The sequence below is a fragment of the Typopeltis vanoorti genome, chromosome 9 (assembly GCF_054136105.1).
Source record: "Typopeltis vanoorti isolate ZY-2024b chromosome 9, IOZ_Tvanoo_1.0, whole genome shotgun sequence".
In the NCBI taxonomy this organism is placed as follows: Eukaryota; Metazoa; Arthropoda; class Arachnida; order Uropygi; family Thelyphonidae; genus Typopeltis; species Typopeltis vanoorti.
This window is the reverse complement of record NC_143557.1, coordinates 73180259-73193876: the sequence shown is the minus strand read 5'-3', so window position 1 is coordinate 73193876 and position 13618 is coordinate 73180259. Positions and strand designations below refer to the sequence as shown.

At 34.2% G+C, this 13618-nt stretch overlaps 1 protein-coding gene across 4 annotated transcripts in view; it reads right to left on the bottom strand.

Annotated features, from left to right (window-relative positions):
- Positions 1 to 13618, bottom strand: part of nbs (nibrin) — a 285502-nt gene that overhangs the window by 28295 nt on the left and 243589 nt on the right. For all 4 annotated transcript variants that reach the window (XM_090397995.1, XM_090397996.1, XM_090397997.1 and 1 more), the window contains one exon: positions 5 to 81. In XM_090397995.1, the coding sequence (XP_090254121.1) occupies positions 33 to 81 (49 nt within the window). In that variant the 3' untranslated portion in view covers positions 5 to 32. The remainder of the gene's footprint in view (positions 1 to 4; positions 82 to 13618) is intronic.

The following is a 13618-nucleotide window of genomic DNA, read 5'->3' as shown; positions in this document are numbered from 1 at the left end:
ATACCTTTAAATGCTTAACAGATTTCTTCTTATCACTTCCATTTTGCCTTCTTCTTCTTAACTTGATGTTCAGGATTCCAGCTAAAATGAAAGGAAATGAAACTGAGCCCAAAGACTAAAACAAAATTTGTTTTATATTCTTGTATGTCTAAAATTTATTTCCTACTCTACTATTTATATCTTTTCAGCAAGAATCAGCTTTTCTTTTTTTAGTTTGCTGCCCTGTCTAGTTACTCCAGAAATTTCTGCAGTTCTCACTTTTGGAGTCTTCTGATAAAGCACAGGCATGAATAAGTCTCATAATAAATTTCCCATTTTAAAATTTGCTCATATCACTATCCAAACCAGCCTAACATTCAAGATGTTTATCTTCATGTTTAATGCTAAATACACCTAATCACTATTGCATGAAATATATCATCTTATAGTTATTATTTAAATGTAATGTTCAGAACATTATATTTAAATATAATGTTCCATTTATCCCATATAACTGTAGCATTTTGAACAGTTTTTCTCTTGACACTTTATCATATGCCTTTTTCAAATCTACAAAACTTAAATACAGATCCTCATTATATTCATGATCTTTCACCTACTGTCAAAGTGAAAATCTGATCCTGACAACCTCTGTTTATCCTTAACCCAGTTTGTTCTTCTCCCAGCTTTCCTTCCACAATTTTTCTTAGCTTTTTCTCAAGTATAGTTGCATAAATCTTAACAGAAACATTCCACTCTGTAGAGAAATTTCTCTGTGATTTTCACATTCAGTTTCATTTCCCTTTTTATAGATGAATACTAAGAGAGCTCTAATCCAATCATCTGGAATTTGATCCTCTGGTCACACCTTCTGAATTCTGCAGTGTAGCCACTGTAAGTCAAGCATTTATAATAAAAATGTTAACATTTCTATCTGTATGTAAAAAGTATGTAACTGCATTCCTTTTCACCCAAACTTGCATACAATTTTTTTCATCATTTTTAGAATTAAATATATACATGTATATGCATGCACACCATGGTATGAAAGTTTATTATTATTATTTATTTCTTTTTACTGTTGTTGCTTTAAAATATCTTATCTAATTAAACTTTGCCTACTTACACTTGGATAAAGGATTAAACCAAATATATAATTTCTTGGTATCTTTAATTTATTTCTTATCTAAAATGACACAAGAAAACATTCTGACTCAAATCAAAAACAAAATAATTATGCAATATGATGAAATGAATATGGGGTATTATTTGTTTTCATCAGGGAACCAGGATGAACAGTGAAAAGTTAGTTACTAGGGGGAAAAAAAAAATACACCTTCAACAGAACTGAATGACATGCATCAACAGGAAAAGTATCAACATAAATACCTGTCAACATAATTTGAGTTACTGAAACAAACAAGAATAAAATATGTAAGATAGATACTGCTAAATATAGCTATATGATGTTATATTCTGGCAATAGTGATCAGGGAATGGCCAACACTAAACATTCTTCTTGAAAGGCACAAGCAGAGTGATGTGAGCAAATTTAAAAATTGAAAAGTGGATGATGAGACTTAATTCTGCTCATGGTCTCACTGAAGATTATACTAAAGGAACTAGGAGATTTTCTGAGTCAATGGAGAGGGTAACTACCATAAAAGAAAAGCTGGTCCTTCTTAGGTATCTAAACAGTACAGTAGGAAATGAATATTAGATATATCAAAATGTTTTTGAAAAATTTGGAAAAAACAACAAAGCTAATAATACTAGGAAGTACCTAATGGATTTCTTGATTACAAACATATTCTAGCATTAAAAAAAAAAGTGTCATAAATTCACAATTAGAAAATACACAAGAAATAAGAAAAGTCCTATATGTTATTGTTAATAGTGATATCTTCATACTTATTCAGATCACAAGAGTATACAGTACACAATACAGAAGGTCAAATTCCAGATGAGCAAAGTAGAGATATATCCATTTGCTGATGATAGTGCATGGTAGTATACTTCATTCTCATGCAGTGCTCAGACATCCTGAGCTTCAAGATCACCTGCAACCAGTACGTTAAACACTGATCTTCATGTCATCTTTCAATGGGGTGAGGATAACTTGTACACTTTTAATTACATCAAAATCCAGTTTTATCTTTTCTCTCTAAAAAGCTCATCTATCTTACCCTCAGTAACACACAAACCTGGAGCATTCTTTTCTGCTGAAGATTTTTTTTTCATCCACCAAGCTATTAAAATCTATACATCCTCTGTCCAAAAAAAAACTAAACTTTTCGAAAATAGAAGAAACTAGTGCCATCACCTGTTGTATCTTTCTGTTGTAGAAAGCAGCAACCTTCATTAGTGTTGTGTCAACTGTTTATGACATTTGTTTCATTAAAAGCGAGTTAAAGTGACAGTGTGTTTTGACGAATGGTCAGAAAATGAGTTTCAAACAGAGAGCTGCAATTGACTTTTGTATTAAACTTGGTAAAAGTTTTACCAAAATGCATCAAATGCTTCAAAAAGCATACGGTGATGAATGCTCATCCCCTACTCAAGTTTACGAGTGGTTTAAGCGATTTCAAAGTGGTCGTGAGACGCTGAAGATGACGAAAAGCCGGGCCATCCATAAACTGGACTGAGAGAAGTTAACATCCAAAAAGTGCATGATTTCATCAAAGAAAACCTGAAATCGTCCATGAGATTGATTGAGGATGAATTGGGGATTCCAAAATCAACTGTGTGCACAACATTTTGACCGAGAGTTTGGGCCTTCGTAAATTGAATTTGCGATTTGTTCCCCACAAGTTGACCGACAACCAAAAAATGTATCGAATTGAACACTGCAAGGACCTCATTAAAACTACTCGTAAGGACTCAAACTTCCTTGAAACGATCGTTAATGGTGATGAAATTTGGTGTTTTGAGTATGAGCCCGAAACAAAGTGTCAGAGTGCTGAGTGGAGACCACCAGAAGAGGGGCATTCGAAAAAACAAAATCGTTTGAAGAAGTCAAAAGTAAAGACAATGCTGATTTGTTTCTACGATTCCAAGGGCATTATCCACAAAGAATTCATTCTGCCTGGACAGTCAATGGACAGTATGGCATGAATATTGTGATGCAGGCAGCTGGTCACTTTTGCACAATAATACATTAATACGGCGAGTGTTGGATCACTCGCCATATTCACCTGATTTAGCACCCGCTGACTTCTTTCTCTTCCCTCGACTTCATTTGTCGATGGAAGGAAAGCGATATGACACCATTGAAAACGTTCAAACGGCAGTAAAATAACCACGATCCTCAACAGTATCCCAAAAACCAATATAAAAAACTCATTTAACGAATTAATTGACCGTGCCAAACACTGTATTGCAGCTGAGGGAGAGTATACTGACTGAAATAAATGATTTGAATAATTATAATTGGCCTGTGTTTTATTTTCTAACAAAAGTTAGGTTTCTTTTTGACAAAGGGTGTACAAATACCAAATCTCACCCTTAGAATACCGTTCAATATTTGGAATAGTGCACCAAAAGTCTTCCAAAAATTCGTGCTACTTTCCAGAGAGCAATTTGGTTCACAGATGATTCCCCTTTATTTCCCCATTTCTATTTTATTGATTAAAACTGAAAAAGAAAGCAGGGAAATATAAACAAAAAAAAATCGAACATGTACATGAACAACAATGAAGTTTATTGTTAATAATCTATTAGATTAGAGGACAAAAGCTGATTGATTTCTGTAACAAGCGCAGCCTCATCATAACTAACACTTATTTTGAGCAAAAACCAACAGCACGTTACACATGGGAAAGTCTGGATGAAGAATACAAAAATCAATTAGACTATATTGTAGTCAGTAAACGTTACCTCAATGGAATACGGAACTCAAAGGTTAAGCCAAGTGCAGACTGTGGATCTGATCATAGACTGGTCTTAATGAAGATGAATATTCGCCTGAAAACAATAAAATTTAAAAGAACTCAATCCCTAAAATGGGATCTGCAAATGATACAAAATCCAATAATAAAATCAAAATTCAATGAAAATATTTCAGAACTGCCGTATGCACAGTTGCAAAACAAAAATGAAAACCCTCTCAGTGGAATAGACCACAAGCAGCTATCATAACATCTGCTAAAAACCACATCGATAAACAAGAATGAAAAAACTATGGATAACTCGAGAGGTAATCAATCTTATTGACGAAAGAAGAACATGGAAAAGAGGAGCAAATGAAGAAGAAAGGTTAAGATATAAAACTTTGGATAAAAGAATCAAACAGTTATGTAAAATATTGAAACAAAACTGGATAAACAGGTAGTGCACTGGATAGAAGAATTACAAAATAGGAACAAAACCAGAGAAGTATTCCTGAAAGTGAAAAAACTTAATGGAAAAGCAAAACATACATAGTCTAATAACATCAAGGACAAAGTTGGAAACATACTCATTGATAAGGAAAAGATAAATGGAAGACGGGTGGAGTACTTATCAGATCTCTATGATGATAATAATGGTAACATGTTAGATGATTCACGACACCTTAAGTTAAACATAACAACAGATACCACTCTACCCACAAGAAAGGAGGTAGAACACGGAATCAAGAATCATCCTAATAACAAATACCCTGGGTGTTGTAATATTCTGGCTGAGCTCCTGAAAGCTTTGACTGGCAATAATAACAACTAGTTAGTGGAATCCATTCAGGACATCTATAAAACAATACAACCTGAAGTTTTTACAACATCTATCTGCATACCAATTCCAAAGAAAACTAATGCACAAAATTGCGAGGATTACAGAACTGTGAACCTAATACCCCATGCATCTAAAGTTATTTTTACCATTGTTAACAAACAAATTGAAAGAGCCTTAAGTGGTGAATTGAGTGAACAACAGAAAGGCTTCAGAAAAAGCTTCCCATTCAGAAGAGGAATGGGAACCATTAATGCTATCCTGGAACTAAAAATACTAATAGAAAGATCACTTGAAAGAAATAGGAACATTTACATATGCTTCATAGACTTTCAGAAGGCTTTTAACCAGGTAAAACATAATAAAATGTTCAATATATTAGATAAATTAGACATAGAAGATCATGTACTTAAGATTATAAAAATGATTTACACCAAACAGAAAATGCAGCTGTTTAATGATGAGACTTCTGTAGTGAAAATAAAAAGAGGGGTTAGACAAGGTTGTATCCTTTCACCAAATCTATTTAATATCTATAGTGAGACAGTGATGAAAAAGATTGAAAAACAAAAAATTGGAATTAGTATCAATGTATAAAATACAACAATCTTAGATATGCTGATAATACCATTCTAATAGCAGAAAACAGAAACAAATTAATCAAATTACTGCAGCTACTAATTGAAGAAGGTAAAGAATTTGGATCTGATATAAATGCAAAAAAAGACCAAATTTATGAAAATCTCAAAAGATAGCAGATCCGAGCCAGAAATATTCATAAACAATATGAAAATTGAACATACAACAGAATACAAATATTTAGGCACCTACTTTACTGCAGATGGAAAGCAAGATAAAGAAATAAAAATAAGAACAGCCATAGCTAAAGATGCATTCTGGAAAAATAAAGATCTGTTCGGAAGTTCTGTGAGTATCGAGACAGAAAAGAATGATAAGAACATTAGTGTGGCCAATTTTCACATATGGAAGTGAGACTTGGATATTCAAGAAGAGAGTAAGGCAACAGATAATGGCATTTGAAATGTGGTGCTATAGGAGAGAGCTCTGAAAATCACATGGACAGAACATGTGACAAATACAGATGTCCTACAGAGAATGAGAACACAGAGATCTTTATTGCAGGAAATGATCCAGAGAAAGATGAGATTGGCAGGACATGTACTGAGAGGTTCGGCAGGACAGAGGATACTAACAGTTTTAGAAGGAAAAATTATGGGAAAAGGATCAAGAGGCAAAAAACAAAGGACATGGCTTGAAGATATAAGATCATGGACAGGATCACATGGCTACGTAGAAACAAAAAGGAAAGCCACCAACAGAGAGAATTGGAAGGGCATGGTGCTGCACCCTCTCACTGAAGAAGCTACATGAAGAGAGAGAGATCTATTAGATTTTGCTGGATATCACAGCATTATTATCATCATCATCAATGTCGGAATGATATAAAGAAACACATTAATTTTAAACAGTAAACTACAAAAGGAATTCAATGAAATTAATATGCTAACTTTTGCGACGTGTACACAGAGGCTATTAGAGTTACAAAAAACAAACATTATTACCACTCTTGTTAATATTTGTTGGGATGCTGGGTAAAGCATATGAACAACACATTTCACATGTTCTATCTGGTTCTCTTTATTTTTATTTTTTCTTCCATTGAAAAGTTAAATTTGTTGACCACAACAGAAATGAAAATATATTAAAAAGGAATTTCTCGCAGTTTTTAATTCTTTATTTATTGTGTTAATGCCCATATTTTTACTTCCCTACAGTAACATTGTTACCAATAAAACATATTTTTAAATGCATTTCTTTTTCTACTAAATTAGGATTAAGAGTTCTATTTATTAAATCAGGAATATGTAAACATTTGGAAATAATTTTATTTTTTTACTTGCAAATGTTTTAAAACTTTGCAGCCTGTATGTTTTATCTAATCTGATTAATGCTTGTTTTCATTATCAATTTCCTGATATATATATATATCCACAAGGGGTGTTCAGGCTACTATGACAGCACTTTTATTAATCTCCTATCCACAGTTTTCCTTCAAACTAGTCTATTAATTATCCATATGCCAATATTGCCATATCTAACATTTTGTGCTTCTAAGGCACTTCTGATTGAATCAATATATCTTGACCTTGGTCTTCCTCCCAGTCTCTTTCCTGATATCTTAGCATCAAACACCCGTTTTGCTAACCTTTCCTCACCATTCTATTCAAGTGGTCAATATCAACTTAGATTAGCTCTGCTCACGCATTCTTAAATACTAACAATGTCAAGTTCCTTTCTAATATGATTCTGCCATTGGTTCACTCCTATAATAATTTCTCTCTTATTCCATATAAATTTATTCAGCTGGCTACCCACCATACCAATTTTGCTTCTTCTGTTTTCTATTTCCAGATTTAACTTGCCATCTTCACTAAAAACAGTGCCTAAACAGCTGAAATATTTTACTTATTCTATAGGCTCTTCCATTCAGAATGCAGCTGAAATTTTCTATGCTCCTGCCGTCTTGTAGATAGGCTTATACATTGGTAACACATACTATTAAATCATTTCAGGAATTTACAACGTATATTGGAATATTAACTAAAAGAAACTTTAATAAAGTTTAAAAAAGGAGTGATTAAGGGTCAAAGCTGTATAACTGAGAGGAGACCTCCACATAGTCTTTAAAGGAATGTGGAGAACCGACCAGGGCTTCTGACCTAATGTCCAATCCTCACCTTCTCGTGGTGCACCCTGTTGGGTATCTACTTTGATACTGAACGAACGAGGATGGGCTGGCAATTTGGGATTTAGCCAACCAAATTGTATTCTTATTGGTTAAACCAAAATATAGAATGATGGTACAACATGACAAAATTTCATTCCAGGTGGGGCGTCGCCCGGTTAAACAAGGCCCCCGATGTTTTCGCCAGGGAACCAGGGTGAACAGCGAAAAGTCAGCTACTGGAACAAATCTGAAAACAAACCCCAACTCAACATCACCAGAGTTAAAGATCGGTACTATCAACATAAGAAGCCTGAATGGCAAAGAAATGGAGCTAGCTGAGGAATTAGATAAGTACCAGATCGACATAATAGGGGTGACTGAAACAAAAAAGACAAAAACTGATGAGATCTTTCTGAGCAATAAATACAAAATGTTATATTCAGGCAATGACAATCAAGGAAAAGAAGGAGTAGCCATAGTATTCAACACAAAATATGAGGCTAATCTTCTTGAATGGCAGTCAGTCTCAAGTAGAGTAATGTGGGCAAATATGAGAATGGGGAACTGTACAATAAGATTTATTTGTGCCTATGGTCCCACAGAAGGTTCTACTAAGGTAGAAGTGGAGGAATATTTTGATGCTTTAGAAAAAGCAACTGACACAATGAAAAAGGAAAAGTTGGTCCTTGTTGGGGATCTAAATAGCAGAGTAGGAAATGATTGTGAGACATACAAAAATATTTTGGGAAAATTTGGAGAAAAGAGCAAAGCTAATAAATAATGGCAAATATCTGTTGGATTTCTGCTCAGGACAAGGACTGGTTATTACTAACACCATGTTCCAACATAAAAATGTGCACAAATTCACATGGAGAGAAGAGGCTAGGAATAAGAAAAGTCTCATTGAGTATGTTATTGTTGATAGTGATGTTTTCTCTCTGGTGCAGGACACCAGAGTGTACAGAGGATTTGAAATTGGAAGTGATCACTATTTAGTCTTGAGCAGGATAAAATTGAATTTCATATTGAAAAGAATAACATGTAAGAAAGTTTTAAAGCGAATAAAAGTTGAGCAGCTCTCAGATGTGAACTGAAGACTAAAATACACAAAGATTATTGAAGAAAAAATGAAAGAGTTTGAGAACAGGAATCAAACCTTGGAGATTCAGTGGCAAATTCTGAAGAAAACATTGACTGATTCTGCCAGAGAGGCATGTGGTGAGGTTGTCTGCAAGGATAAAAAAAATCAGAACTCCATGGTGGACACAGGAAGTTAAAGAGGCAGTGAAGGAAAAGAAGAAAGCATATCAAAAGTTCCTGTCAAATAAGTCAGCTTCTGCTCCTAGAGAATACAGAGACAAATGCAAGAATGCTAAACACTATGTAAAACTAGCTAAACAAAAGTCATGGGAGGACTTTGGCAAGAATATAGAAAATAAATATCAAGAAGGTGGCAAAATATTCTGGAAGTTGTTGAAGAAGCTTAGGAATGGAGGAAAGAGTACTGTAAAAGGAGTTAGAGATGATAAAGGTGACATGAAAATGGGAGAAAAAGATATCCTTGAAGTATGGAGTAATTACTTTGAAAAGCTGCTAAATGAAACAAGCAGTGATGACAGCACAGTGGTAAAAAACACTGACCAGGCATGCAGTCAGGAATACATATCCATACTTGAAGCAGAAAAAGCCATGAAAGGCTTGAAATGTGGAAAGGCAGCAGGAATAGATGATATTCGACCAGAAATGCTGAAGTATGGTGGTATAAAAGTCTTACAGTGGCTGCACTGCATAGTTCAGAAGGCCTGGACAGAGGAATGAATTCCTGATGATTGGAGTAGAGCTCTCATAGTACCCATATATAAAAAGGGAAATAAAACTGAATGTGAGAATTACAGAGGTATTTCCCTACTGAGTGTTTCTGGCAAGATCTATGCAAGTATACTTGAGAAATGGTTGAGAAGAATTGTGGAAGAAAAGCTTGGTGAAGAACAAGCTGGATTCAGGCCAAATAGAGGCTGTCAGGATCAGATCTTCACTTTATGACAAATAGTCGAGAAGAGAAAGCATGGGAATACAACAAAGATCTGTATTTAAGTTTTGTCGATTTGGAGTGCCAAGAAAGAAGCTATTCAATACGCTGCAGTTATATGGTGTCAATGGGGCATTATATCAAGCAATACTTAGTCTTTATTTGAGTTGTAAGTCAGCAGTTAGAATTGAAGGAAGTACAGGAAGATGGTTTAATGTTAAATCTGGTGTGAGACAAGGATGTACATTATCCCCTCTGTTATTCATTATCTATATGGATCACATTATGAAGGAATGTGGTATTAAACCTGATATCAAAATTGGAGATGTTAATGTCAGCTCTTTGCTTGATGCGGATGATGTTATACTTCTAAATAAATCCGCTACAAGTCTGCAAGATTCTCTGACTAAATTGAATAGCTGTTGTAACAGATATGGTATGAAGGTCAGCAATAAAAAGACAAAGACAATGAAAATAGGCAGAATCATTGAAAATGTCAACTGTGTTATGAATGGAGAACCTGTGGAACAAGTAAAACATTTCAGCTACTTAGGCACAATTTTTAGTGAAGATGGTAAATTAAATATAGAAATAGACAACAGAATCAGCAAAGCTGGTATGGTGGGAAGTCAATTGAATAAATTAATATGGAATAAGAAAGAAATTAGTCGGAACACTAAATTAGCTGTATACAAGAAAGTGTTCAAACCAGTTTTAACTTATGGATCTGAGAGCTGGGTCAGAAGTAAAACACTTGACCAAAGACTAGAGACCGCAGATATGAGAGTCCTGAGAAGGATTAGAGGCGTGAACAGATGGCATCAATGGCAATATCATATTAAAAATGAGGATATTAGGAAAGAACTTGACATTGTCAGCATCCAGGAATGCATTAGCAGAGCTAATCTCAGGTGGTATGGTCACTTAAACAGAATGGGAAAGGAAAGATTAGCAAAACAAGTGTTCTCTGCCAGGTTGGCAGGAAAAAGATCCAGAGGAAGACCAAGATATAGGTGGATTGATACGGTACAAAGTGCCTTAGACGATAGAAATATAAGATCTGATAATGTTGGAGTCTTGACAAGTAACAGACTGATTTGGAGGAAAATTGTAGATAGGAAGTTAGTAATGATGTAATTTTTTCATGTAGTACTGTCATATCCTGTACACCCCTTGAGGGTACATGGCAGGAATTTGATGATGATGATGAAATTTAATAAATACTTCCTATATTTCAGGAATGTCAAATCGCCATTCTTCATGGGAACATAAAACTATGACACGTAGGCACTACAAAGAGCAAATGAGGCAGAAAAGAGAAAACTAAAACTAAAACTAGCATTGTTCTCCTAGAGTCCTAAAAGGTGCCCCCCCCCCCCTAGTGGACCTTATTGGGTTGTCTTGGCTGAATTTCTCAAGATGTAAGCTTCCTAAATTTGGGGAAGTCTCATGCACCTAAATTTGTTGAAGTTTTGAAAGTTTTTTAGAGCTGTGCTGATTCCATGAACAATCTTTCATATTTAAATTTGCTGTGATGTAATAACGTGGCTTTCTTCCAGTATATTCTGTGGTGGGTATCCAGAACATGGTCTGCAAGCCCAGAGTGGCTGTATTGGTGAAATCGGATGTAGTCTTTGTGTTCCGAAATCCCAACATTTGCTGTCCTGCCTGTTTGGCCAAAGTAGGACAGTTTACAGCTACAAGGATCCCGGTATATTCAAGGTAGGTCTAGAAGTGGCTGGTTTTTGGTAGAGCAGATAAGGGATGCCAATTTCTTATATGGTTTGGAACAAGAAGTCAGGTCATATTTTTTTGAGATTTTGGTCAACTTTTCAAAGGTGCCCCAGATATAGAGAATGGTGATGGATTTAGTGTAATCTTTGTTATGAAGGGGAGGGGGTTGTGGTTAACTGGTTTTAATATTTTTTGGGGGTTGTAGCCATTGGCTAAGAAAGTTAAGGATGTGGTTTAGTTCAGTGGTTAGGACATTGTCATCCGAACAGATTAATTTTGGCCTGTTAAATAGCGTTTTTATAATCCCATATTGTTATGAAGGGGGGAGGAATTGCTGGCGAATGTATCTGCCTGTATGGGTAAGTTTTCTGTGAACAGAAAAAAGCCAAGGATCCATCAGGCTGGCGAGTGATTAGAGTGTCCCAGAAAATGATACTGTTGTTTTTTTCTTTTTCCAAGGTGAACTGGATTCTGGGGTGTTGGTTGTTGCCAAAAAAGACCAAAACTATTTTCTTAGTTTTGGTCTTTTTATTGCTAATTTTCATGCTAAGTTTGTTACAGCTGTTATTTGATTTAGTTAGAGAATCCTGGATGCACTAGATGTGTTTAAATCAAAGAGCTAAATTTGAACATGTGTAATTCTAATATCAGGCCTAATGCCACTTTCTTTCATCATAATGTGATCCATATAGATGATGAATAAGAGTGGAGATGATGTGCATCCTTGTCTTACCCCTGGTTTTACATCAAACCATCTTGTATTTCCTTCAATTCTAACTGCTGACTTGCAAATTAAATATAGACTATACCTTGCTCTGTATAATGTTTTCCATTTACCCCATATAATTTGAGTGCTTTCAAAAGCTTTTCTCTGGGCACCTAGTCATATTCCTTTTTCAGATATACAAAACTTAAGTACAGATATCTGTCATAATCCCATAATTTCTCAACTATTTGTGATAAAGTAAAAAGTGAAGTCAAGTGTTTGTTTTCATTTAACTTATATCTAATACTGTTCCACATACACATGAAGTAATGTCACTACATTAAATATAATTTTTATATATTGTAAACATATCGAAATAACACTTTTTTAAGCCATTCTGACTCTGAACATTAAAAAAAAGCATTAAGTTCAGTAATGTCACAACAGATTATAAGCTACATTGAATATAACTTGTACATAATTTACTGTAACCTTTATACCAGTTACAGCAGCTAGTGGAATATAAGTTAAATAAATGCTTAACCAGCTTTTTATTTACAGATATATAATTTGAATCCTTATCTGAATCTAGCTTTCATTTCCTCAAATTTCTGTTTTCAACAATTTTTCTTGGATCAAGTAAGTGTAAAAATCCTATAATTCTCATATTCAATTTCTTTTTTAATTTTTATTATTTATATATTTTTAAAATATAAATTAGCACAGTAGGAGCACTATTTCAGTCATCTGGGATTTGCCCTATAGACCAAGTCTTCTGGAATATATAATGCTACAAATGCATGACTTTTTATACCACTTTTATCTGATTAATGTTTGACTTTTTTTCATGTCAAAAATCACCTACTCTGGCTGTTTCGTTTCTGACAGCTTTCTTGACATCAAGTGTATATTTTCCTAGTGTATTAATTGGATATTGTTTACCACTGTCCTACGATCCTTTACATCATTTGCTAAATTTTCAGTTCTCCATCTTCTAAACGTGAATCCCATCCAAAGGTTGCAAAATCCAGCTCTATTAAATATTGGAAATTATTCCAATATTTAATGGTCACTTCCAGAAGAAGAGAATTGATATATATTAGAGACAGATTTTTATGGGCCTGCAAAATCGTACACTTATGAAGGAGAACTTTTTCAATGAAATCAAAAAGTAATACTAAGAAAATAATATGGAAGAATTTAAGATATTACTGCTTTTTTTAGTGTTCTTTGCAATATAACATATCATTAATAGTCCTATTTCTGTATTGACATTTGGATTTCTTTGCTCCTAAACAAACATGGTGAATAATTCTATCAAAAATTTCTTCTATGGAACAGCTGTACTTTGGCATATAGATCTTAAGTATGCTTGCTGATTTTTACATTCTTAATCAAAGAAATCCACTGGAAAGAATTTAAATCTTAAATAATTTAAAATTTAAATTAAATAATGGGATGTAATGGCACATTTTGTGCCATCCCATTGTGGATGGTATTGATTCACCTACATACAAATATCCAAACATTTAGCCAAGGTGCTTACACAATATACTGACAACACACCTTCACACATTAAAAAATTCATCCCACGTTAAAGTCAGTATAGAAAACCTCTCACCTCAAACACACTGACATAATGGTCAGTTTTGATGTCTCCTCTTTATTCACTAATGTCTCACTCAAAGATACCTTACACCTCATCCAAGCTATA